Source organism: Salmo trutta, chromosome 3, assembly GCF_901001165.1.
Source record: "Salmo trutta chromosome 3, fSalTru1.1, whole genome shotgun sequence".
NCBI lineage: Eukaryota > Metazoa > Chordata > Actinopteri > Salmoniformes > Salmonidae > Salmo > Salmo trutta.
Genome location: NC_042959.1, coordinates 63,628,390 through 63,655,661, shown reverse-complemented (window position 1 = coordinate 63,655,661; position 27,272 = coordinate 63,628,390). Strand labels below are relative to the sequence as shown.

Here is a 27,272-nt window from a genome sequence, read left to right as displayed (position 1 = left end):
AAGTCCCCTCAGCAATGTTCCAACATCTACATGAAAGCCTTCCCAGAAAAGTGGATTCTGTTGTAGCAGCAAAGGGGGGGGACCAACTCCATATTAATGCCCATGATTTGGGAATGAGGAGTTCGACGAGCAGGTGTGCACATACTTTGTAGTGTATATTCACTTACAAATTGTTTTCTCCAAAATGCACTGATAGCAACCACACTAAGATATAACCATCAATGTTTTTTCACAACCTAAAATAGCACTTGAACAATAAGTGGTACATTTTAATAATGGCTGAAGAGGAGTTAACAGGATACTTCAGGATTTTGGCAATGAAGCCCTTAAATTTACTTCCCAGAGTCAGATTAATATGTCGATACAATTTGTATGTCTCTGCATGCAGTTTGAAGGAAGTTGCTAACTAGCATTAGCGCAATGACGAAGTCTACGGTAACTACCTCGAACTTCCTTCATAGTGGGGAAGTAGATAAAGGGCTTCATTGCCAAAATTCCAAAGTATCCCTTTAAGAACAAGCTAAGAACATCATTGCATTTTACAGCACAATACAACAGTTTACAACTATGGCCATGAAAATAGGTTCAAGTGAGCAAGAAAAGTCTACTGATAGACAGTGAAAATAGAATCAAAGTAGAATACTACAATAATGATTATATATGGTTACACAAGACAATTAATCCCTCAAATCAATAACAGATTTAGCTAAAATCATTGTTCATATGTTCTGTTGGATTATAATTTTCAGAGTATTCTCATTGTGTAACCTGCACTGTGTCTCCAGACAAAATGCAATGGACCTTTCTGCGGTGGTCTTTCAGTGACCGTAGGCTGGGATAGAGGCGCTGGCAGATGAGGCAGCGAAACGAGTTGGTCTGGTCATGTGTTTGCAGGTGTTTCTGGAGTCCCTCCACAGTGCCAAACCAGCGCACGCACACAGGGCAACGCATGGGCTTGAAGGCAGGCTTGCACATCCCATTTAGCTGGTGAAACTTGAGGCTGAGGCCATTAGGGAAGTCCATGCTGCAGCGGGAACAGTGGTTTGCCTTCGCTAAAACAGCTCCTTTGTCACCTTTACACCGATTCCAGGAGAGGTGCTTTAGCAGCGCGCCCCGACTGCAAAAGGTGTTGCTGCATCGTATGCACACACAGCGCGGCTGTGGCTTCCTAGGCTTCCGCAGAGGTTGTTGATTTGGCTGAGGGCGCTGTGCTGGCAGAGAGTGTTGCGGAGGCGTATGTCGCTGCTTTGGCAGGGGCTGCCGACGTTGACGTGGCTGCTGTGGAAACCTCAGCAGTAGAGGTGGAGAGCGCTGCTGTTGCATTCCCCCATACATCTGGTGCCGAGGCTGCATGTGCACTTGTAGGTGGACTTCATAGTCTGCCCAGGAACTCAGTGTCTCACCGCATGTGGGGCAGGTATAGGACTCCTGTGCATGCTTTTGCAAATGCTCTAGGAGGAGCCGTGGGGAAGTGAAGCCTGCCCCACACTCACACGTCACTCTCCTGGGAAGAACATTGGGCAATGACATAATACCCCAATTTGCCCCATTATCCTCCAGATTTTTACTACTTTGTGCCACGAGACGTTGCGGTGCCTGGGCTGCTGATATGCCCTGTTGTAAAAGTCCATTATCATTCTTGGCCACGGTTCTACTTAACTGGCACTTCTTCCTATGAATCAGCATGTTATCTTTGCGGTTAAAGCCCCTCCCACAGACATAGCAATCGAATTGGAATTGACCCTTGTTGATTTTCTGTGCTACCGCCCGGAAGGTAGATTGTGGCAGAAATGACCTATTTCCACACAGCCTTTGATGCTTTTTTAATGTGCACCCTCGACTGTACGTTTTCTGACATCTATAGCAGGGAAAACGTCTAGCACCATCTTTTATGAAATAAGGCACGCCATCCTTTGTGGACTTGACATGACCCTGAGAAATAGGTTCTTGTAGCATTAAATCATCGTCGTCTTCTGCATCTACTGCCTCAATCAGCACGTCGATCTCAGAATCATCTAAAGGCATTGTCCATTCTCCATCTCTCCCTTCTTGTTTAAAACTACTTGCTGCATTGTCCCCTTCACCTACTCCATCTCCTTGCAGTAGTGTTGCAGATCCTGAATCAATTTCTCCTGGTGTTACGTGCTTGGAAACTTTGGGATAGAAGGATGAGAAGCTTTTAGGTGAACCGGACCAGAGCAAATCAGGAAACTGTGGATATGACCTTGATTCTGCAGAAATCACCTCCTCCTTTATCTGACGAGTGCTGTCAGTGCCCACACTGATGTTTTTGGAGATTAGAGGGCTCTGGTTGACACCTGTGACAGGCTCCCTTGCTTTAATGTTTTCCCCAAATGCAGTATTTTGGTACAGGGCAGAGTTGGAGGCATGCTGAGGAGGATGGGGTGGCCCCTGACACTTGTGCACATTGAGATTATACCTACGGGCATAGCTGTGCTTGCACACTTGACAAAAGTAAGGCGTCCTAGCTTTAACACTTTGGAAGCTTCTTTGCGGTTGTTGCTTCTTTTGCTTCAGGAATGACGCAGTCTTTTTGATAGAGTAGCATTTACTCCCCACTGAGGTAAGGTGGTGGGGAGCCAGGGGACAGATGTGGTTGTCTGGAAGGGGTGGTTTTCCAATCATCAGTTGTTTACAGTGACGACAACACTTCACTATCTCTTTCCTGTGTAAGGCATGGTGCACTGTCAAGCTGTCCAAGTCCTGAAAAACACTTCGGCAGCGGCCACATTGATATCTCCCTTGTGTGGCCCTATTTCTAGAATCAATAAGCTTTTGGCGGGTCTCAAGAACTACTACAGGGCAGAAGGTCTGAGTCAAAGATATGATACCACTACTGCCAGATGGACGGGCTATTGTCTTTGCACCAGACTTTGTAAACAGGTGTCTTAACTGGCCAATAGAGGGCCCTGGTGTGGAAGCTGCTGTTTCTATGGATTGTGACGTCACCTCCACTGGTATAAGCTCTCTTTTGGGGACCACAAGTCTCTTGTGCCTTAATGGGTAGTGTTGAGCAGGTTGATAATGTTTCATGTAGGCATTTGCGATCATCTTCATTATTGTCTCATTCTTAGGTGCGCCAGCATCTTCTGAAGATGCGCCGCTTGTAACGGGACAGTCTGCATCCTCAGGAGTCTCATCCTGGACGGATTGTGGCAAGGGTTTATGTGCAGTCGAGATGTTCTCAGGTTGGTCAAGCCCATCAGGCTGTAATTCTTGCTCACTTGCGCCTGGAGGGAGGTTGTTCAGCTCTGGAGGTCTGGTTAGGGCAATAAACCCCTTATTTGTATAGACTTCAGGAACGGTGGATGTGCTATTAAGCTGTGGGAGAATTGAACTAGGAATGATAGGAGATAGGGGTGAGAGATGAGAGGGGGGACTGGGGCCCAAAATGGTTTGGCTAAGGGTTGGCTGAGGGGAGACTGGTTGGGCAGGTTCAACCAGACTGCATTCTTCTTGGCTCGAATATCTGGCATCAGTTGTCTGGGTCTGCTGCTGGGGGGTTGAGACATGAGATCTTTTATGCTCCAGCATTTCATTAAAGTTCTGAAACTCATCCCCACAATCACAGATAAAAAGAGAGGGAGCCGGAGTCTCAGGTAGTGCCTTGCAGCAGTGCTGGTCTTGGAGCTCCTTGTTTGAAAACACTTCACCACAGTGAGTGCAGAGAGGCTGCTTCTCAGAATGTGGTGGTTGCTTGTCATATTGAACTGCATGAGAAGCTTGGTGCACCAACAAGGATGCCAATCCAGTAAAGGTGGCTGAACAAGCCACACAGCGATACATTTTAGGGGATGAGGTACTTCCCTGAAGGCCAAGCATTGTGGTACAAGACAGTCACAGTACAAAGGGGGGCTCAGGTGTCCTCAACTGGCTGATCTTGGGTTGTCAGTTTCCTGAAAAATAAAGAAAACACATTTGTCAGGAATATATGACCTAAGTATCTCCTCAAACAATGTGTAAAATGTGTGAATCTCAACTCAATCCAAGCAAAATAAAGTTAGTATGTACAGATAGTATGTATGTATGTATATCAGGTCGCAATTGTAAATGAGAACTTGTTCTCAACTTGCCTACCTGGTTAAATAAAAAATATATTTGAGCAGTGTGTGTGTATATATATATTGCTCAAAAAAATAAAGGGGACACTTAAACAACACATCCTAGATCTGAATGAAAAATAATCTTATTAAATACTTTTTTCTTTACATAGTTTAATGTGCTGACAACAAAATCACACAAAAATAATCAATGGAAATCCAATTTATCAACCCATGGAGGTCTGGATTTGGAGTCACACTCTAAATTAGTGGAAAACCACACTACAGGCTGATCCAACTTTGATGTAATGTCCTTAAAACAAGTCAGAATGTGGCTCGGTAGTGTGTGTGGCCTCCACGTGCCTGTATGACCTCCCTACAACGCCTGGGCATGCTCCTGATGAGGTGGCGGATGGTCTCCTGAGGGATCTCCTCCCAGACCTGGACTAAAGCATCCGCCAACTCCTGGACAGTCTGTGTTGCAACGTGGCGTTGGTTGATGGAGCGAGACATGATGTCCCAGATGTGCTCAATTGGATTCAGGTCTGGGGAACGGGCGGGTCAGTCAGTCCATAGCATCAATGCCTTCCTCTTGCAGGAACTGCTGACACACTCCAGCCACATGAGGTTTAGCATTGTCTTGCATTAGGAGGAACCCAGGGCCAACCGCACCAGCATATGGTCTCACAAGGGGTCTGAGGATCTCATCTCGGTACCTAATGGCAGTCAGGCTACCTCTGGCGAGCACATGGAGGGCTGTGCGGCCCCCCAAAGAAATGCCACCCCACACCATGACTGACCCACCGCCAAACCGGTCATGCTGGAGGATGTTGCAGGCAGCAGAACGTTCTCCACGGCGTCTCCAGACTCTGTCACATGTACTGTGTGAACCTGCTTTCATCTGTGAAGAGCACAGGGCGCCAGTGGCGAATTTGCCAATCTTGGTGTTCTCTGGCAAATGCCAAACGACCTGCACGGTGTTGGGCTGTAAGCACAACCCCCACCTGTGGACGTCGGGCCCTCAAACCACCCTCATGGAGTCTGTTTCTGACCGTTTGAGAAGACACATGCACATTTGTGGCCTGCTAGAGGTTATTTTGCAGGGCTCTGGCAGTGCTTCTCCTGCTCCTCCTTACACAAAGGCGGAGGTAGCGGTCCTGCTGCTGGGTTGTTGCCCTCCTACGGCCTTCTCCACGTCTCCTGGTAGGGCCTCCATGCTCTGGACACTACGCTGACAGACACAGCAAACCTTCTTGCCACAGCTCGCATTGATGTGCCATCCTGGATGAGCTGCACTACCTGAGCCACTTGTGTGGGTTGTAGACTCCGTCTCATGCTACCACTAGAGTGAAAGCACCGCCAGCATTCAAAAGTGACCAAAACATCAGCCAGGAAGCATAGGAACTGAGAAGTGGTCTGTGGTCACCACCCGCAGAACCACTCCTTTATTGGGGGTGTCTTGCTAATTGCCTATAATTTCCACCTGTTGTCTATTCCATTTGCACAACAGCATGTGAAATGTATTGTCAATCAGTGTTGCTTCCTAAGTGGACAGTTTGATTTCACAGAAGTGTGATTGACTTGGAGTTACATTCTGTTGTTTAAGTGTTCCCTTTATTTTTTTGAGCAGTATATTTTGTCAACGTTTATGATGAGTATTTTTGTAAATTGATGTGCACATTCACCGATCGTTTTGATGGGAATACATTTTCTGAACATCACATGCCAATGTAAAAAGCTGTTTTTGGATATAAATATTTACTTTATCGAACATACATGTATTGTAACATAATGTCATAGGAGTGTCATCTGATGAAGATCGTCAAAGGTCAGTGCTTCATTTAGCTGTGTTTTGGGTTTTATTGACACGTCCTTGCTTAGAAAATGGCTGTGTGATTATTTTTGTCTATGTACTCTCCTAACAATCTAATGTTTTGCTTTTGCTGTAAAGCCTTTTTGAAATCGGACAATGTGGTTAGATTAACGAGAAGTTTCTTTAAAATGGTGTAAAATAGTTGTATGTTTGAGAAAGTTGAATGATGACATTTTGTTTTTCAATTTGCCGCCCTGATATTTCACTGGCTGTGTCCCGCAGGTAGGACGCTAGCCCATAGACGTTAACTATACACTGATGTACATATTACCTCAATTGGGCCGACCAACCAGTGCTCCCGCACATTGGCTAACCGGGATATCTGCATTGGGTCCCACCCACCACCCGCCAACCCCTCTTCTACGCTAGTGCTACTCTCTGTTCATCATATATGCAGTCACTTTAATCATATCTACATACTACCTCAATCAGCCTGACTAACCGGTGTCTGTATGTAGCCTCGCTACTTTTAAAGCCTCGCTACTGTATATAGCCTGTCTTTTTACTGTTTTAGTTCTTTACCTACCTATTGTTCACCTAATACCTTTTTTGCACTATTGGTTAGAGCCTGTAAGTAAGCATTTCACTGTAAGGTGTACACCTGTTGTATTCAGCGCACGTGACAAACTTTGATTTGATATGAGGAATTTCAAAAATATTTACACCTTTACTTTTGATACTTAAGTATATTTCAAACCAAATACTTTCAAACTTTTACTCAAGTAGAATTTTATTGGGTGACTTTTACTTGAGTCCTTTTCTATTACAGTATCTTTACTTTTACACAATTATGACAATTGGATACTTATTCCACCACTGGTTACGAGATCCTGAGGCCCATTGTTGTGCCATTAATCCACCACTTTTGCCTCAAGTTTCTGCATGATAAAGCACGGCCCCATGACGCAAGGATCTGTACACAATTCTTGGAAGCTGAAAATGTCCCAGTTCTTACATACTGATAGGGTTGCAAAGGGTCGGAAACTTTCCGGAAATTTTAATTGGCAAGTTAAGCCCGGGAATTTGTAATTTTGCTTAAATGCACCAACAACAAAAAAAGAGCTCATAACAGTGAACCTTTTTTGTGGGATACATAAGGCAATTCTAGGTCTTGTGGCATATTTGCAAACACTGTGCCAAATCATGTGAGGAATGCAACGAAGATGCAGAATCATCTGGCCAAGTGCATAAAGTTCCCTCAACAACAAGCAACCTCTGACAAAAGTCCCTCTACTTCTATGCGAGGTGAAAATGACGACTCGGACACCTTATCGATAGCAACAGCTCGTGGTCCTCCTGGAATCAGAAGTTTCTTTGACTCAATGGAGGAACGTAGCCAGAGAAATGCTGATGAATGTCTTGCTCGAGCTGTGTTTGCAACTGATTCACCCCTGATGCTCACAGGCAATGTGCATTGGAAGAGATTTCTGAATGTTCTTCGCCCAGCATACACCCCTCCAACCAGACATGCTTTATCTACTCATTTGCTGGATGCAGAGTTCAAGTGAAGGTCAAGCAAATCATAGAGAAAGCAGACTATTGCAATCATCTGATGGGTGGTTGAATGTTCATGGGCAAGGAATAATTCATTACATCATCTCCACCCCTCAACCAGTATTCTACAAGAGGACAGACACAACAGACACACTGGTCTCTATATTGCAGATGAGCTGAAGGCAGTCATCACTGACCTTGGACAACAGAAGGTATTTGTACTGGTGACAGATAATGCTGCGAACATGAAGGCTGCTTGGTCTAAAGTGGAGGAGTCCTACCCTCACATCACACCAATTGGCTGTGCTGCTCATGGATTGAATCTACTCCTCAAGGACATCATGGCACTGAAAACAATGAATACACTCTACAAGAGAGCCAAGGAGATGTTTAGGTATGTGAAGGGTCATCAAGTTATAGCAGCAATAAACCTCACCAAGCAAAGTGAGAAGAATAAGAGCACCACATTGAAGCTGCCCAGCAATACCTGTTGGGGTGGTGTTGTCATCATGTTTGACAGTCTCCTGGAGGGAAAGGAGTCTCTCCAAGAAATGGCCATATCACAGTCTGCCGATATGGATAGCCCCATCAAGAGGATCCTCCTGGAGGATGTATTTTGGGAGAGTGGTAAGCAGCCTGAAACTCCTGAAACCTATAGCAGTAGCCATTACACGGATTGAGGGAGACAATGCCATTCTGTCTGATGTTCAGACTCTGCTTGCAGATGTAAGAGAAGAAATCCATACTGCCCTGCCCACTTCACTGTTGCTCCAAGCAGAGGAAACTGCAGTTCTGAAATGCATCAAAAAGCATGAAGACTTCTGCCTTAAGCCCCAAGTATGTTAGACCCCAAGTATGCTGGCAAGAGCATCCTGTCTGGTGCAGAGATCAACAAGGCCTATGGTGTCATCACTACCGTGTCTCTCCACCTTGGCCTGGATGAGGGCAAGGTTCTTGGCAGTCTGGAAAAGTACACTTCCAAGCAAGGGCTTTGGGATGGAGATGCAATATGGCAGTCGTGCTAACATATCTCATCAGCCACCTGGTGCAAGGGACTGTGGATCTGAGGCTCTTTCCCCTGTTGCATCCATCATCCTCCAAATCCCACCAACATCAGCCGCCTCAGAGCGCAACTGCTTTTTAAGCCTGACAACGAGCCATCCTCAACAAGGTTGGAAAGTGACAGTGAAGATGAGGCCTTAGAGTCTGATGTTCAAGAGGTGGACATTGAGGAGGTCCAGGGAGAAGACATGGAAGCCTGGGAGGAAGACAACTAAAGCTTAAGTTTCTAGACTATCATTTTACAGATTTGTTAAACGTTTTTGAAGATGCGATGATCATTCAAAATTCCCTTTTGTTGTTCAGTGAAATCATCCCATGTGAAGAGTCAACTAATTTAATTAAAGTTCAATTCGGAACAATTGTCTTTTATATATTTCTATTGGAAGGATTTAATCATTTGCAATTATGTCTACTTATAGTAAAAGGTTTATGTTTCCGTCTCCATATGATATGGTAAATATATCCAATGCAGAAAACATCTACATTTAAACGGTATTAATATTAATTTGTATATCTGTTAATTCCCATATTCCCCACGTTAAGTTTCCACCTCTGAATATTCCCCAAAATGTGCAACCCCACACACTGACCAGACATGTCACGCATTGAGCATGTTTGGGATGTCCTGGATCGACGTGCATGACAGCATGTGCCAGTTGCCACCAATATCCAGCATTTCGCACAGCCATTGAGGAGGGACAGCATTCCACAATCAACAGCCTGATCAACCCTATGCCAAAGAGATGTCTCTCTGCATAAGGCACAACAGACACTGACTGGTTTTCTGATCCATGGCCTATTTTTTTTAATTTTATCTGTGACTAACCGATGCATATCTATATTCCCAGTCATGTGAAATCCGTAGATTAGGGCGGTAGGGTCTAATGAATTTATTTCAATTGACTGATCCTTTTATATACTGCGACCCAGTAAAATCTTTGAAATTGTTGCGCTTATATTTTTGTTCAGTGTACTCTTTTTACAGTTCCACTGGATGATGTAAATATTGTTTGTTGAAACGTTAACTATCAACGTGACTTGTGTCATGTGATAGGTGGCTTATTGTTAACGGTTTCCTATATACTATTGGCTGCCTAGCGATCGCAACATTGTATAGTGAATAGTTGGCAATGACGTTTTGTTTCCAAGTGCTACTGAAAAAGCTTTAGTGAAATGCACTAATTGCGTGTGATACACATTATTACTCTACTGTAGTCTATCAATACATTTCAAATCTTTACACTATACGTAACCCTGAGGGCGGCATATGTGAGGTGGTTACTTGACAAACTAGCTATGAGTTTAACATATTTGGCTGAAAAACTAGTAGCCAGTTGTTTCCCATGGTGGAAACCAGAGGCTGGTGGGAGGAGCTATTGGAGGACAGGCTCATTGTATTGGCTGGAATGGAATTAATGGTACAGTTTCAAACATCAAACATATGGAAACCGCATGTTTGACTCCATTCCATTAATTAATTCCAGCCAATACAATGGGCCTGTTCTCCAATAGCTCCTCCCACCAGCCAACACTGGTGGAAACGCATCTGACCCGCTGGCTCCTGAAGCCCCTGTCCCCATGAAGCCAACACTGGTGGAAACGCATCTGACCCGCTGGCTCCTGAAGCCCCTGTCCCCATGAAGCCAACACTGGTGGAAACGCATCTGACCCGCTGGCTCCTGAAGCCCCTGTCCCCATGAAGCCAACACTGGTGGAAACGCATCTGACCCGCTGGCTCCTGAAGCCCCTGTCCCCATGAAGCCAACACTGGTGGAAACGCATTTGACCCGCTGGCTCCTGAAGCCCCTGTCCCCACGAAGCCAACACTGGTGGAAACGCATCTGACCCGCTGGCTCCTGAAGCCCCTGTCCCCATGAAGCCAACACTGGTGGAAACGCATCTGACCCGCTGGCTCCTGAAGCCCCTGTCCCAATGAGCTCCCGAGTCTAGCTAACTGGCGTTGCAAATTAGCACTTTGCTAGCTAACTGAGCTGTTTTAGAAGAAAACAGATGATATGAATCAAACACTGGGGCTAGCTAGCATGCCCTCCACATTATTGGGGCGTGGGAAGGTCAGATTCCTATTTACATTTTATGCTAACATTCATTGAAATTGGTGGTTACTACTGATTTCAGACCCTCCATATTTTCTGTTTTGGTAAGAGCTCAAAGTGATGTCACGCACTGTCGATACTCATGAATATTCATGAAATTTCCTCGCGCATCTGCAGTAACGCACCCCCACCCGTGCATCCCATTGGTTCCTGCATTCGAGAAAGAAATCTTCATGCTTGTGTGACACTTTTGAATGTGGCTAAAAAAATGGAAATAAAAATTCCGATAATACTTTTCATTCCAGACTGCTATGTACCGGAGTCCTCCTTAATAGCTGCCCTCACCGTCGTTAAAAACATAACTGTGCCCCGGTCGTGTGCTAGGTAGCTTCCTGCTGTGTACCGGAGTCCTCCTTACTAGCTAACAGTGTCCTTTGCTTCCGCGTGCCAAATACACGCCCTCGTTGTAGTTAACATAACTGTGGAAAAAATAGTGCCCGACAGGCGGGGTCGAAGGACACGGTCTACCGTTGTAATCCAACGTTATTATGCATTATGACCACCTACTGTACTGGAGCGCCCCCCTTTCCCGCCCTAGCTTTAAATGTTCCCAATATTAGTATAAAGAGGGATTCCTGCAGATAGAGAAATGCCAACATGCAGGAACTCCCCCAAGTGCGCAGCCCTTCGTGGACATTTCGCTAACGTTCCTGGCCACTTAGCTTTCATTTAAAATGAATGGGGCTCTTGTTTTATCGCCCCCAACATGCTATGTGGATTTCAGGTGTTACGGGGTTAGATGGTATAGGCTACATGGAGCAATGGTGTAGGGCAAAATCATTATTTTAGGATATTTATGCACAAATCAAGAAAAACGCTGGGCCCTGAAAGAAATATATGCATCTGATTTACTGCACATAAACACGTTCCTTGCATAACACAATCTAGTAAATGTATCGACTTTCCTAAAATTATGAACTTTGCACCTGACGAGCGCGCTAAAATAAAAATAAAAACATGCATGATTGCAATGACATTTGTTTTTGTAGCAAAACACCACTTCACGCCATATTGGTGGGATATCTATAGCTTTATAATAATCCATTACATGTCTAATGAAAGTTCGCAAATTAGCTAAGTGTTTGAAAAAGTACATATAGTACCGAACAATCAAACTAAACAGCTATATCGTTACTAGTTTAGAAATGCCACGAGCTTTTGGTAGCGCAATTCATTTCGACGATGGCAGACGTAACGTAGCCAGCTAATGTTAGCCACACAATCAACCATTGCATTAGCTAACTAGGTCCCGAAATGAGTGACCTAACTACTGTTTTTAAACTACAGCTAGCTAACAAAAACATACGTATGTGCCGTGTGTAGTTTAGAACAAAATTACCTAGCAAAAAAAAAACATGCATTGATGATGTCCAAGAAAGCGTTAGTGTAGTGAACAAAAGCCAGCTAGCTTGCCAACTAGATAGCCTTGCTAACAACACACCATAATGTGATTAGGTAACGTTAATGTTACCCGACATCTTTCAATACAATTCTTACAGATGATTGTGAAAGTTTCGCTTATTACGCATAACAGGTCAAATGAACATAGACAAGTTGTTGGAAAATGCTAACGTTAGAAAGCACAATTTAGGTATGTCATTCTGAAATGTCCTCGTCGTTCAATGACAAAGACAATATATTTAGTAAACTTACCATCAGTAATTTCATTTATTACAGTATGTTGTGTCATCCACTGCTACTTTCGTTCAATACCGATTAATTTGCATATTTTAGAAATATTATTTGTAGCCACGCTGCTGTTCAGGTCGTGTATTCGGTTGATGGGTGCTGCTGCACAGCTGTAGCAAAAAGGGGTGCGTTCCAGGTGGTATTCATCACCAGTAGCGCGCACTTGTATGGTCTTTGTGGCTCATGGACTTGGCAAATCTGGTCAACTACGCAGCGTGGCTACGTTATAAACGGACTGGAACGTAGCCAGTCGCTCTGGGGGAGTTTTTTTCCCCTTCTAAATCCTCCCAACGAACTGGGCAACAGACTGCAGAAATCTTAGAACATTCTGCTAACTATAGACTCGGAGTCAGAGGGATAAACCCAAACTCATAATGGCATACTGACGATAACTGTAAATAATTATTCAGGCCAAAAACGTCGTTTAATGTAAGTTTCTATATTATAACTTTGTTCTATAGCCTACTTTTTTGCACTTCAATTTGATGGCGACTCACTGCACTGACAAATGTAACACATCCCTGCACATTATACCATTGAAACTGTGGCTCTTTATATTTACTATTGAGATGTGTTTTTACTGCCATTTAAAATAGACAAAGATGTTAAGGATATTGTTCTCTGCTCAATGTAGGCCTGAATGGTTATGGCTAAAGATTGCCAACGCAATGGAAGTTGTATCCCACCTGTTATTAAGCAAATGGGGTCTTCTTTTCTGGTCTTTATTTGATTATGATTTACTCTCCAGTCAGAATACATGTATACAATACAGGAATACAGTACCAGTCAAATGTTCAGACACACCTACTCATTCAAGGGGTTTTCTTTATTTTATATATTGTAGAATAATAGTGAAGACAGCAAAACTATGAAATAGCCCATATGGAATCATGTAGTAAGCAAAAAAATGTTTAACAAATCAAAATATATTTTATATTTGAGATTCTTCAAAGTAGCCACCCTTTGCCTTGATGACAGCTTTGCATACGATGGCATTCTCTCAATTCAAATGCATTACCTCATGAAGCTGGTTAACAGGTGTGCCTTGTTAAACCTGTTGGGGCTAGGGGGCAGTATTTTCACGGCCGGATAAAAAACGTACCCGATTTAAACTGGTTACTACTCTTGCCCAGAAACGAGAATATGCATATAATTAGTAGATTTGGATAGAAAACACTCTAAAGTTTTTAAAACTGTTTGAATGGTGTCTGTGAGTATAACAGAACTCATATGGCAGGCCAAAACCTGAGAAGATTCCATACAGCAAGTGCCCTGTCTGACAATTTGTTGTCCTTCTGTTGCATCTCAATCGAAAATACAGCATCTGTGCTGTAACGTGACATTTTCTAAGGCTTCCATTGGCTCTCAGAAGGCGCCAGAAAGTGGAATGGGGTGTCTGCTGTCTCTGGGCGAAGAACAGCAGGAGAATTTGTGAGTGGTCAGCCTGGGGACAGTGAGACTGAGAGGCATGTTCACGAGAATTCAATTTTTTTTTCTTTCAGCCTTTGAATGAATACAACGTCGCCCGGTTGGAATATTATCGCTATTTTACGAGAAAAATAGCATAAAAATGGATTTTAAACAGCATTTGACATGCTTCGAATTACGGTAATGGAATATTTTGACATTGTCACGAAATGCACCCGCGTGTCACCCTTCGGATTGTGACCTCAACGCACGAACAAAACGGAGCTATTTCAATATAACTATGGATTATTTCGAACCAAAACAACATTTGTTGTTGAAGTAGTAGTTCTGGGAGTGCATTCTGACGAAAAACAGCAAAGGTAATCCAATTTTTCTAAAGTAATTCTGAGTTTAGTGAGTCCCAAACTTGGTGGGTGTCAAAATAGCTAGCCGTGATGGCCGAGCTATGTACTCAGAATATTGCAAAATGTGCTTTCGCCGAAAAGCTATTTTAAAATCTGACACCAATCTGAGGCCAATGGTGATGTTAAAACAGAGTTTAATGTCTGTGATAATTTTCTCCTAAGGATGGATCAACAACATTGTAGTTACTCCACTATACTAACCTTAGAGTTAAAAGAAGGAAGCCTGTACAGAATAAAAATATTCCAAAGCATGCTGGTTGCAACAAGGCACTAAAGTAATACTGCAAAAAATGTGGCAAAGCAAATTCACTTTTTGTCCTGAGTACAAAATGTTGTTTGGGATAAATCCAATACAACACGACCAGTACGGAGAAAAATTTATGAAATGTATGCATTCACTACTGTAAGTCGCTCTGGATAAGAGCGTCTGCTAAATGACTAAAATGTAAAATGAGTACCAATCTCCATATTTTCAAACATAGTAGTGGCTGCATCATGTTATGCGTATGCTTGTAATTGTTAATAGACTGGGGAGTTTTTCCAGGATAAAAAAAATGAATTAAATAGAGCTAAGCACATGCAAAATCCTGGAGAAAAACCTGGTTCAATCTGCTTTCTACCAGACACTGGAAGATGAATTCCCCTTTCCCCGTACTAGTCCCCCGTAGGAATCAAAACCACAACCCTGGCGTTGCAAACATCATGCTCTACCAACTGAGCCACACGGGACCTTAATGTCCCTGAGTGGCCTACTTACAGTGTTGACTTAAATCTACTTGAAAATCTTTGGAAAGACCTGAAAATGGTTGTCGGGCAATGATAAACAACCAATTTGACAGAGCTTAAAGAATTTTGAAAAGAATAGTGGGAAAACGTTGCACAATTTCGTTGAGGAAATCTCTTAGACATACCCAGAAAAACTCAGCAGTAATCGCTGCCAAAAGGTGCTTCTACAAAGTATTGACTCAGGGCTGTGAATACATACAGTTGAAGTCGGAAGTTTACATACATTTAGGTTGGATTCATTAAAACTCGTTTTACAACCACTCCACAAATTTCTTGTTAACAAACTATAGTTTTGGCAAGTCTGTTAGGACATCTACTTTATGCATGACACAAGTATTTTTCCCAACAATTGTTTACAGACATATTATTTCACTTAATCACAATTCCAGTGGGTCAGAAGTTTACATAACCTAAGTTGACTGTGCCTTTTAAACAACTTGGAAAATTCCAGAAAATGTCATGGCTTTAGAAGTTTCTGATAGGCTAATTGACATAATTTGAGTCAATTGGAGGTGTACCTGTGGATGTATTTCAAGGCCTACCTTCAAACTCAGTGCCTCTTTGCTTGACATCATGGGAAAATCAAAATAAATCAGCCAAGACCTAAAAAAAAAATTGTAGACCTCCACAAGTCTGGTTCATCCTTGGGAGCAATTTCCAAACGCCTGAAGGTACCACGTTAATCTGTACAAACAATAGTACGCAAGTATAAACACCATGGGACCACGCAGCCGTCATACCGCTCAGGAAAAAGACGCGTTCTGTCTCCTAGAGATGACTGTACTTTGGTGCGAAATGCGCAAATCAATCCCAGAACAACAGCAAAGAACCTTGTGAAGATGCTGGAGGAAACGGGTACAAAAGTATCTATAGCCACAGTAAAACGAGTCCTATATTGACATAATCTGAAAGGCCGCTCAGCAAGGAAGAAGCCACTGCTCCAAAACCGCCATAAAAAAGACAGACTACGGTTTGCAACTGCACATGGGGACGAAGATTGTACTTTTTGGAGAAATGTCCTCTGGTCTGATGAAACAAAAATAGAACTGTTTGGCCATAATGACCATCGTTACGTTTGGAAGAAAAAGGGGGAGGCTTGCAAGCCGGAGAACACCATCCCAACCGTGAAGCACGGGGGTGGCAGCATCATGTTGTAAGGGTGCTTTGCTGCAGGAGGGACTGGTGCACTTCACAAAATAGATGGCATCATGAGGAAAGAAAATTATGTGGATATATTGAGGCAACATCTCAAGACATCAGTTAGGAAGTTAAAGCTTGGTCGCAAATGGGTCTTCCAAATGGACAATGACCCCAAGCATACTTCCAAAGTTGTGGCAAAATGGCTTAAGGACAACAAAGTCAAGGTATTGGAGTTTCCATCACAAAGCCCTGACCTCAATCCCATAGAAAATTTGTGGGCAGAACTGAAAAAGCGTGTGCGAGCAAGGAGGCCAACAAACCTGACTCAGTTACACCAGCTCTGTCAGGATGAATGGGCCAAAATTCACCCAACTTATTGTGGGAAGCTTGTGGAAGGCTACCTGAAAGGTTTGACCCAAGTTAAACAATTTAAAGGCAACGCTACCAAATACTAATTGAGTGTATGTAAACTTCTGACCCACTGGGAATGATGAAAGAAATAAAAGCTGAAATCATTCTCTCTACTATTATTCTGACATTTCTCATTCTTAAAATAAAGTGGTGATGCTAACTGACCTAAGACGGGGAATGTTTACTAGGATTAAATGTCAGGAATTGTGAAAAACTGAGTTTAAATGTATTTGGCTAAGGTGTATGTAAACTTCCGACTTCAACTGTATGTAAATGAGATCTGCATTTCATTTTCAATAAATTGCCAAACATTTCTAAAAACATGTTTTCACTGTCATTATGGGTGAGAAAATGTATACATTTAATCAATTTTGAATTCAGGCTGTAACAACAAAATGTGGAATAAGACAAGGAGTATAAATACTTTGAGGGCACTGTATCATTAATCCAAAAATGGATGTCGCAACTGCCAATTGCCCCATTAACGGTTTGAATATGTTAAACACAATCTTTGTCACAATCACTGATTAGACATGGATGGATAATAAATCTACAATGTACAAAAGATTAGGAACACCTGCTCTTTCCATGACAGACTGACCAGGTGAAAGCTATGAGCCTTTATTGATGTCACTTGTTAAATATACTTCCAATCAGTGTAGATGAAGGAGAGGAGACAGGTTAAAGGATTTTAAGCCCAGATACAATTCAGACATGGATTGTGCATGTGTGCCATTCAGAGGGTGAATGGGCAAGACAAAATATTTAAGTGCCACTGAACGGGGTATGGTAGGTTTGAGTGTGTCAAGAACTGCAATGTTGCTGAGTTTTTCCACTCAACAGTTTCCTGTGTGTGTCACTCAGTCTCCCGAGTGGCGCAGCGGTCTAAGGCACTGCATCTCAGTGCAAGAGGCGTCACCTTGTTAGAATCCAGGCTGTGTCACATCCAGCTATTATTAGGATTCCCATAGGGGGGCGCACAATTGGCCCAGCGTAGTCCGGGTTTGGCCAGAGTAGGCCGTCATTGCAAATAAGAATTTGTTCTTAACTGACTTGCCTAGTTAAATAAAGGTTAAATTAAATAAAAAACATTTAAATGGTCCACCACCCAAAGGACATCCTGACAACTATGGGAAGCATTAACATAAACATTGGCCAGGATCCCTGTGGAACGCTTTTGAGACCTTGTAGTCCATGCCCCGACAAATTGAGGCTGTTCTTAGGGCAAAGGGGTGCAACGTAATATTAGGAAGGTGTTCCTTATGGTTTTGTACACCGAGTGTATGTAGCATGGGCATGGCACAATTGATTTTACCCGTTCAAATTTCCAAAAGATGTAGTGTAAAATCTTATTAAGTCAACATAAAAAATATATATAACCAATGCATGAGCAAACATTACTTTGCTTGTGACAACTACAGTTTCAAGATCCTCTTACTTTATAATCAAAAAGACAATCATACACTCAGTTAAAATAAAGTTATCAATAAGAATCCAACAGATGACCAGTGGACTGGTTTATTTTGTTTATTAATGTCTTTTGATTGAAATACCATTCATACAAAAGTAACACCCAATAAGGAAAAAATGTCAACAAATGTTGCCCTTGAACTACTACATCCAACACACATATTTAAGGCATTTGAATGAATGATAGAATGTTTAACACAGGGAAAATTAAAAGCTTACAACAATGGTCAGTTTCATGTCAAATACTTAAATGGTTTACGATCATGTAATATTTACATAATATACAATGCTGTGGTTTCTAGATTTGGAAAGTTTTCAAATGTTTAGAAGGGCTACATGGATCATACATGGCTAAAAGTATCCCACGTTATTATTAAAGTCTAAGTGATAATATGTTTAGAAGGTTAGGCAGAGTAATGGATTAGCAAGCAGAAGAAAAAAAGAGAAAAAAAAACAGGTCAATATGGATTCCTAAAACTGTCACTGACAGCCCATTCCAATTCTTCAGTCAGGAATTTATTCCATTGTCAAAAGGTTACATTTCACTTTGTAACATGAACTGAAACTTTTGTCATTGCATTCAGGGCACATAAGACATTTAAACAACTATATACAATTGAACATGGAGGCTATTACAAATTAGTGCTCTACGGAAAGGAGCTCATCTCTAATAGTATCAATGAACTGCAGTTCTGACCAGATATAAAATGTTAAAATAGGAGGAAATCTGTAAATATAATCTAAACCTTTTCACGAACCAGGTTGTAGGCAAAACATTTCCGAGAAGACATGGGGTAAAAACACAGTTAAGCATCTTGTGAGCCAATCAAAAACTTTAAACGATTAAGATGGAACACACAATTGCTTGATGACTGCAAACAGCACCAGAAAAAAAACATTTCTATGACATTACTGAGTTCATTGGACAATTGAACACAATCAGTGAGGCAGGAGGTATTTTCTATGTCCATTGTCAAACTTGTCTTTTTACATTTAGTTAGTGTGAGGATTTTGAGGGTGGAAAAAATACTTATGGTCCAGCAGCATGAGACTTTTGATGTTCCTCTAGAAGATGTGGGAAAGCAAACGCTTTGTCACACTCTGTGCATTCATATACAACTTGTCCAACATGACTTTCTTGATGCTGCCTGAGAAGAGACAGTCGACTGAATGATTTGTAGCACATGTCACAACGGTGGTCTCCTCCAGATTCCTGTTCGGTGTGCACTTTCATATGCAATGACAGGTCGTGTGCCGAGGTTAATGTTTTGGGGCAAACTGAGCACTTGTACTGGCTCTCACTGTCCGTGGCTTTGTATGTCGGGTGGGCTCGTTCAGTGCCAAACTTATGTTGTCTTCGCTCATGGTCTCTGAGATATCTCTTCAGAGCAAAGGTCTTTCCACAAGACTGGCACTTGAATGGCCGTTCATTGTGATGCTCTTTGTTTAGATGCTGCTGGAGACTACCGCGAGAAGAGAATCGCATTAAGCAGACAGTACAATTGAAGAAGTCCTCCCCAACATCCACCTCGTCCTCCATTGACTGTCTATTAGACAGATGTGGGCGTTCATGGTCTGTAACAGCATGTTGCCGACGTGCACAGTGATGCTGGGGGAAATCACTGCCCAAGAAGCTCTGACCACACTCAGTGCACTCGTATTGTGTTGCAGCAGTCAGATGGCTCCGCTCATGTTCAGCAAGCTTGCTTTTGGTGGGAAATGTCAACTTGCAAACACTGCAAGCAAACGTGTTCTCAGAGTGTATTGAAAGGTGACTTGCCAATTCTATGGCATGAGCAAACCTGTGAGGGCAAATTGGGCATTTGTAAATTGTTCTCTTCTCTGAAACAGTTTCCCAAGCATTTGTCACTGAGCCTCCTTTCAGAGCTTCTGCTGCAGCCTCATCGTCACCGTGTTTATTTAAATGACTGACAAAATTGTGACGGTAGTTGAAACTCATGTGGCATTGATTGCACCGATACACGTATGATTGTGGTATTTGGTAGTGACTGAGCTCGTGCTTATTTAAGTGAGACGCTTGCAAGAAATGCTTATTACATTCATGGCATGAATATGGTCGCTCTCTGGCAGCCATGCACCCATGCTCAGACAGTTGTTCTGGTTCTTTGAAACGTTCATTACAAACCCCACAACGATATTGAAGGTGCTTCATTGTAGAGGAAGAGGCAGTAGGAGAGGGGGATGCAGTTCTCTCTGGTGGAACATCCTCTGTCTCAGTGTGGATTTTCCGGTGCTCTGCCCGACTCATCTTGCAGGAGAATGTGCGATCACATATATCACAAGGGAAATTGTCATCGCGGTGGGTGCCCATGTGCTCTGCCAGCTGCGAGGGCCCTGTGAAGCTGAGCGGGCACTTGGAGCAACGGTGTTGACGGCTCTTTCCATGAGTATGCTTGTGTTTGCGTAAGGCAAAGAGTGAGACAAAGCCTCTGCCACATATTTGACACTGATACTCAGACTTGTGGCTCCGAAGGTGCTGTTGCAGTTGTCCTGCCTGGAAAAAACATTTTCCACATTCTGCACACTCATGGGGTTTTTCACCGAGGTGACAGCGTTGGTGATCCTCAAGGCTTTCTGATGTGGTGAACGTTTTCCCACAGACATGGCAGGGGAAGTAGTCTGCAGAGTCAGAGTCATTGTCCTCATTAGCATCATTTTCATCTTCATCTTCATCATTACTTGCATTACTTCCTCCATCCACATCAACTTCCATGTCAAATTCCTCTTTCACTGCAGTCTCCTTTTCCTTCACGTGGTTAACAACATCCATGTTCTTCTGGGTTTGATGCTTCATCCTAATATGTTTAACAAGTGAACTTCTGATTGAATAGTTCTTGTTACAGACATGGCATGTATGAATTAGTTCTTTTGAATGAGCTTGGCTTTGATGGTTTTCTAAAGATTGACTGGTCCAAAACCTTTGTTGACACTCTTTGCAGACAAATGGTCTATTTGAGTCATGACAAGTTCTATGGATGTCAAGGTCAGAAGGACAGGGAAAAGTCTGTGGGCATTCTGGGCAAGAAAAGGTCTTCTCATTCCAGTGGCCTCTCATATGCCTTGCTAGGTCTGAAGGATTAGCAAACGTCTTACCACAAGGCTGGCAGAATTTCTTTTTTCTTTCTAGCTCCTCACGCCCATGGTCCTCTAAATGGCTGATGAGCAGAAGCCCATCTGTGAAACTTCTATCACACTCTGAGCACTGGTACTTGTTGACTGGGACTTGTTGACCACTATGTCTTCTATCATTGGAAGATCTTCCTTTGCCTTGATTTCCAGAGGAATTCTGCAGTGTTAAATCATTCAAGTCATCTTTGCAGGAGAAATTAGTCTGCAGAACCCCAGTGCCTGTTGTTTTGGAACCTTGGTTGAAGACTAGGACAGTCTCTTTAAGAGTAGGATCCAGCTCTGAAGTAATTACAGAGTCAGTGTTAACTTCTTCCTTCGTGACCTTTACAAGTCTACATTTCCTTACATGTGTCCGACATAAGTTTTTGTTCCAAAAGCCTTTATTGCATTTCTTGCAGTTGAATGGGTACTCTCCTAAATGTGTATGCATGTGTCTGGCAAATCCACCCTTATTTCCAAAATGCAAGTTGCACTGTGGACATTTAATGGGTTTGTTCATATCATTTGGATCACCGTCTTGATCAAGCATGGGATTGTTATCACTATTCTGCCAAGTGTCACCATATCCTTCATCCATAGGCTCCTCTTTTATGTTCACCATGCTAGACAACTGCTCCTGTAGAGGTGAAGCCTGATTTGTTGGAGTGTCTCTGTGCGTGTTGAGAAAGTGTTGCTGGAGCTGTGAGAACAGCAAGAAGCGGGCACTACAATTAGCACAGGAGAACCCTTTTGGGGGACTGCAAGCAGTGGACTCAGTTCGACTACGGGCAGGTGATTTACACTTGACAACACATGTCAGTTGATGGTTCTCGAGTTCGTCTTGCGAAAATACGTCGCCACATCTGTCACAAAGCACTCTGTCAAGAGGTTCCCCTTTGCACCTGTTGAAATGGCGCTGCAGGTAGTCCCTACGGATAAATCTTTCACCACAATTAGAACATCCAAAAGGTTTCTCCCCTGTATGCAAGCGGGTGTGCACCCTCAATTGCTCACCACTTTTGAAAAGGCGAGGGCAAAAAGTACATTTGAATTTGCGTTTGTCTTTATATTGCAGCTGGATCCTCTGTAGAAGTCGGTTTGTCTCTCTAGATGGTGGGCTTGTAACATTTAGCTTTTCTGAAAGCTTTGTTTTTGCGTAAAGTCTTTGACATGCACCAATGTTTATATGTCTCTTAAGTGATTTTTCATGAGTAAATGAACTGACGGTTCTTATAGCATGTGACATGGCAATATGTCGGGCCATAATGCTGTGAGAGGGGAAGATCTTTGAACATATGCTGCAGTCAAACCCTTGTTGCGTTCCTGAATCGGTAATGTTCAGGTTATTTTGCCAGCCCCTTCCAACATCTGCAAGACTAATTTTGGCAATGCGAACCTCCAAACGTTGTCTTTTCCCTTTGCAGCGACTCTGGTGCAGTTTTAGATGATCATGTCTGGAGAAACAGCTGTCACAGGCCTTACAGCGATATGGCTTTACCTCTGTGTGCGTTAGGATGTGCCGCCTTAAGTTTCGGGATTTCATGAAGATTTTTGTGCAGATATTGCACTTATATTCACCAAGGCTGATACTTGGTGGCTTTTCTCTATTAACACCATCACAGAAAGCTTCATGCTGTAAGCATCGTGACTGGATTCCATAGCTGTGACCACAGTGCATGCATGGATATGATCTTTCTCCAGTGTGTGACCCAATATGTCTCAGGAGAAAACTTCTGTACTTGAACTTGCTTGGACAGTGGGGGCATTTGTGCTGCAACTTGTCCCTGCTACTGGTCCTAATTTCTATGGTGTTTTTTTGCAAGGGCTTGGCAGAGTTGCAAGTCTTCTCATGGAAATTCCGATTATCACTCCTTGTAAAGTACTTTCCACAATTCTTGCAAGGATGCATGTTTGAGTTGCTGGTGTTTTTTTGCAAGGGCTTTACAGAGTTGCAAATCCTCTCATGGACATCTCGATTATAATCCTTTGAAAACTTCCTCCCACAATTCCTACAAGGATGCCATACAGTGCTGACTGGCTCTATAGATTTTATGTTTGAGCCATTGCAAAGTCTTTCATGTAACTTGCGCCTTTGTCTGTAACATTTACCACATTTTGGACAGGGGGTTACTGTATTTTGCATGTGGCCATTGTGGTGGAGTAATAAACGGGGCAATTTTTCAAATTCCCGAGGACAGTATGAACATTTGTATACTTTCCTTATTCTTGTCACCAAAGATTTTGATGAGACATCTTCACTTTCTTTGATAGTGGGCAGTTCTTGCTTGCTTTGTGGACCTGGACACTTTTCTTGGTGCAACTGGAGATACTCTTTTCGACGAAAAGGTTCTCCACAACTCAGACAAGAAAATGGTTTCTCCCCTGTATGAATGCGTATATGACGCACCAAAGATGTGCGGGAAGAGAAGAGGCGTTTACAAAACGGACACTGACTTGAAGAGGACTCTGATACATGGTTTAGGCAGTGACTACTCAGTTCTGTGCCACTGTGAAAGACCTCTGGGCATATGGGGCACCCCAACTTTTCTTCCTCTTCCTGCTCTTTGAGTGGTGGCAAGGACCCAAGCGGCTCAAGTTTTGAGGGGTGCCTCTGCTTTTTCTCTTTGAGTGGCTGCTCTTGCTGAAGTTTGTGATGTGATGCCATATGTCGAAGAAGATACACTGGGTACTGGAACTGCGATGGGCAGTCTGGGCACTGAAGCATGCCCTTTTTGATGTGAGATTGCCTGTGTTGAATCAAGTCCCCAATGGTAGGAAGTATCTTCTTGCAAACAGTACACTGTATCCTTCGCTGGTGCACTTTTTTGTGAGAAACAAGATGGATTTCTTTCCCAAAACGTTTTCCACATTCCAGGCAGCGATATGGTTTGTCACCCATGTGCATACTACAGATGTGTTTCTTCAGGGAATATGAAGTGTTAAACCACTTTCCACAGAAGAGACAGGAAAAGGGCTGGCTGCTGGCTTCACTGGAGAGTGGACCGTCTTTGGGCTCCTCAATACTAGCCATGGACTTGTTAGAAATGGGAATTATGCTTGAATACCTGAACTTGATCTTTTTTCCAGTGTTTTCAAACAACTTATGTTTCCTCATGTGTCTGTACTTTCCAGAAGAATGAGCAAAAACGGCCGGACAGTAGTTGCATTTGAGACCCGGATTATTTTGATTCAGTGCTGTTTTCAGTGGCGGCTTTTGTGTTTCTTTCTGGGCCATGTTTTCCTGGCGTTCAGCTTTGGTCCTTGAAGTCTCATTGTGTATATATTCCTTGAGGCACACCAGTCGTATGTGTCTATGTCGGTTAGAAGCATTAGTAAAGGTGGTGGTGCAGAAGGGGCATCGAAATTTCATGTCAACTTTCCCTGAGCTTCCCTGTATAAAGTCTTTAATGCACTGCTCGCGCAAATGGCGGGATCGGTTGTAGGAATATTTGAAAAGGCGTGGGCAAAGAGGGCACTTGAATTTCTCATTCGTCTCAGCTCCTTTGCATCTTTTCTTGTGCCTGCTAAAATTGCTTGAATAATTGAATGTCATCAGGCATTTCTGACACTTATATGACCTGTATGTGTTCTGACACTTAGGCCGAACGTTATATGACCTAGTTTTTGTATGGTGTACATTGTATCCGTGCTTGTAGAGTTTTGCACTGCTTGCAAAGCTTTTCCCACAAAGACGACAAACATGCTCCTTGCAAATGTCCACTAGCTTCACAAAACAATCTGGAAGATCGGCATAGGGGCTGTTTGGTGGGAGGACATATGGATGTACAGTTCCCTTTTTGTAAATGCTGATACGTGGGGTTGTTTGAATCTGTTTAACAGGAACTTGTGAACTTCGACTCCGGCATTTCTTTTCACATAAATGTCTGTTCAGACTACGACATTGTGAAAAGGTACAGCCACACCTATGACACTTGTGTTCAGTTCTACCCGAGTGGCTCTGCACATGCTTGCTGTAATCACACAGTCTGTAAAATGTCTGTGTGCAGTATCTACATTTGTGCAAAGCATGCCCGGTTGATTTTCTCTTCTGGGGTTTCATATTAGAAGAGAGTTGTGCATTTTCATCAATAATACCACACTGATGTTTCTTGGCTAGTGAATCACATGTCAAGTAAGTACCACAGGTCTGACAAAAATTGAATTTGTTCTCAGAGTGGTTACAATGGTGGTGCTCAATTAGATGGTCTATACTTTGTGTGGCCTGTTGGCACGCTGCACACTGATAAGCCCCATCTGTGTCATTTTTTAGTTCGGAGTTCCTGAGCAGTACAATAGGGTGCATGCATTTCCTCATATGCAGTGAGGATTTCAACTGAGCTGCTTGGTCCTCAAAATCACTCTCGTCTTCAATGTTAGCAATAGTTGAATCTCCTCCCTCCTGGTTCAACTCAGTTGAATCAATAGACCCGGTCTCCCCCCTTTCCTGATTACCCTCGGTGTCACTCATACAATCTTCTCTTGACAATGGTTCACCGTAGCATTCACTTAGCACTGGGGGTTCTTGCTCATCATCTGCCGTGAATACCTTATGAAATGTCTCTCTTGTGTTTTCAAGACCAGCTCTCACAAGGTCTGGTGGCTCGATATGGCGCATTAGGTTCTGTTGGGATGCCTGGTCCTCTTCCAAACAAGACAATACATTTGACTCATCGATAGGTCTTAGCCACTCATTTTTAATACAGGACTTTTGTTCAATTCCAGAGTTGTTCAGACCTAAACAACGCTCCAAAAAATCAAAGCTACTGTGATCCTCTTTCCCTCCACTTCCACGAATGGAATCACTTGCACTTTCCTCATAGGTTGAGTTTGTACTTTGCGTGCCACTACTAACGATCTCCTGAAATCTAGTTGTTTTCAGCGATTGATTTCCAGGGAATTCCAAACAAGACTCAAACGTTTGATTGCTACCCCCTAGGCCTAATCCACAAATGACAGAGGAACTTTTGCCATTTTCTTGACCAGCAACCTTTAAAGAGTCATTATCCTTAACTGAATCCTGATATTCAAAGGCACAGGTATTATCATTCAGCTTGTGAGCAGAATCTTGAGCGTTGGATGCATCGATACCCTGTGAGTCCATAGTTCCTTTGGATAACGAATGCTCTTCTTTCTCTTTAAAGCTCTCGCTTACGATGGTTCCTTCATTTTGGCCCTCTAGGCTACTGACATTTGAGTACCGATCCTCTTCCTCCATGCATCCCTCTTCTGCATTCTGTGCTTCATCATCCAGTTCCTCTTTTCTCTCATTCACTGAGGCAGTCAGACTTTCTTCGGCACCTGAGGGAGAGTCTGTGTGTTGACCATCTTGCTCCATGCAAGTCTCGTCTTTCTCATGTGCTTCTCCATCCAGATGATCCTTTTCTCCCTCGTCCTCTGAAACAGATAGGCTTTCTGGAGCACCGGAGGTCTCTGAGTATTTATTCTCTTGCATCATGAATGTCTCCTTTTCCTTCTCTGGTGGTTCATCTTGATCCTCCTCTACCTCACTCTCTGAAGTAGACATGCTTTCTGGGGAACCTGTGTTGGTCTTTGGGCTCTTCCATGCACATTCATTTTCCTTCTTGTCATCTGCAACCAGTGGAGAATCATTTGAACCATGTTTTAACATTTCACAAGAAGGCCCTGTCCTGTCAACATCGGACTCTGAGCAGCTACTAACATCTGAGTAGTCCTCTGGAATGGAAGGGTTCAATAAGTCACATTCTTGTTTAAGATCATGGGGGTTTAGGTCTGCACCTGAAGTTGAGAGGCAATTACTTGAACTAGCTGCTCTAGCTGGGGAAAAGAGGCTGTTGCTTGTGTGATTAAACTGACCTTCATGTTGTACTGGTTGACCCTCATCTTGCCAAACGACGTCATCATAGTATTTCTGTTGTACAAAATCAGAACTAGTATTGGAATTTGAGAAAAAGTTTGAACTCAAGTTCAAGTCCGAGGAAATGTTTTCCGGTGAAACCACGGTGTTGGAAAGGTCACTATGCTCAATGAGACTTTCAAGGTGGTGCGCCAAACTATCTTCAGAATCCAAAGGCACATTCAAAGTCCTTGAATCCGACGACAATGGCGGAAGGTTCCGAAAACAAGTGTTAAATCCTTGAGCCATGCTCGACCTCCACAGGTGACCTGGGAACACTGTTCCAAAACCCAATCCTGAAAGAGAATAAATATACATGACATTTTGAATATTGCA

The 27,272-nt window shown here is 43.0% G+C and overlaps 2 protein-coding genes across 2 annotated transcripts in view; both read right to left on the bottom strand.

Moving 5' to 3' along the window:
* Positions 1–134: 134 nt before the first annotated feature.
* Positions 135–12,438, bottom strand: LOC115164215 (uncharacterized). The gene is made up of 2 exons (XM_029716479.1): positions 12,258–12,438; positions 135–3,917 (listed from the first exon to the last, which is right to left on the bottom strand). Exon 2 carries the CDS (start codon positions 3,841–3,843, stop codon positions 757–759), a length of 3,087 nt encoding a protein of 1,028 aa, XP_029572339.1. The 5' UTR covers positions 3,844–3,917; positions 12,258–12,438; the 3' UTR covers positions 135–756.
* Positions 12,439–17,975: 5,537 nt separating this feature from the next.
* Positions 17,976–27,272, bottom strand: part of LOC115164159 (uncharacterized) — a 35,064-nt gene continuing 25,767 nt past the window's right edge. The window contains exon 3 of the mRNA XM_029716387.1: positions 17,976–27,232. Within this exon, the coding sequence (XP_029572247.1) occupies positions 18,963–27,185 (8,223 nt within the window). The 5' untranslated portion in view covers positions 27,186–27,232 and the 3' untranslated portion in view covers positions 17,976–18,962. The remainder of the gene's footprint in view (positions 27,233–27,272) is intronic.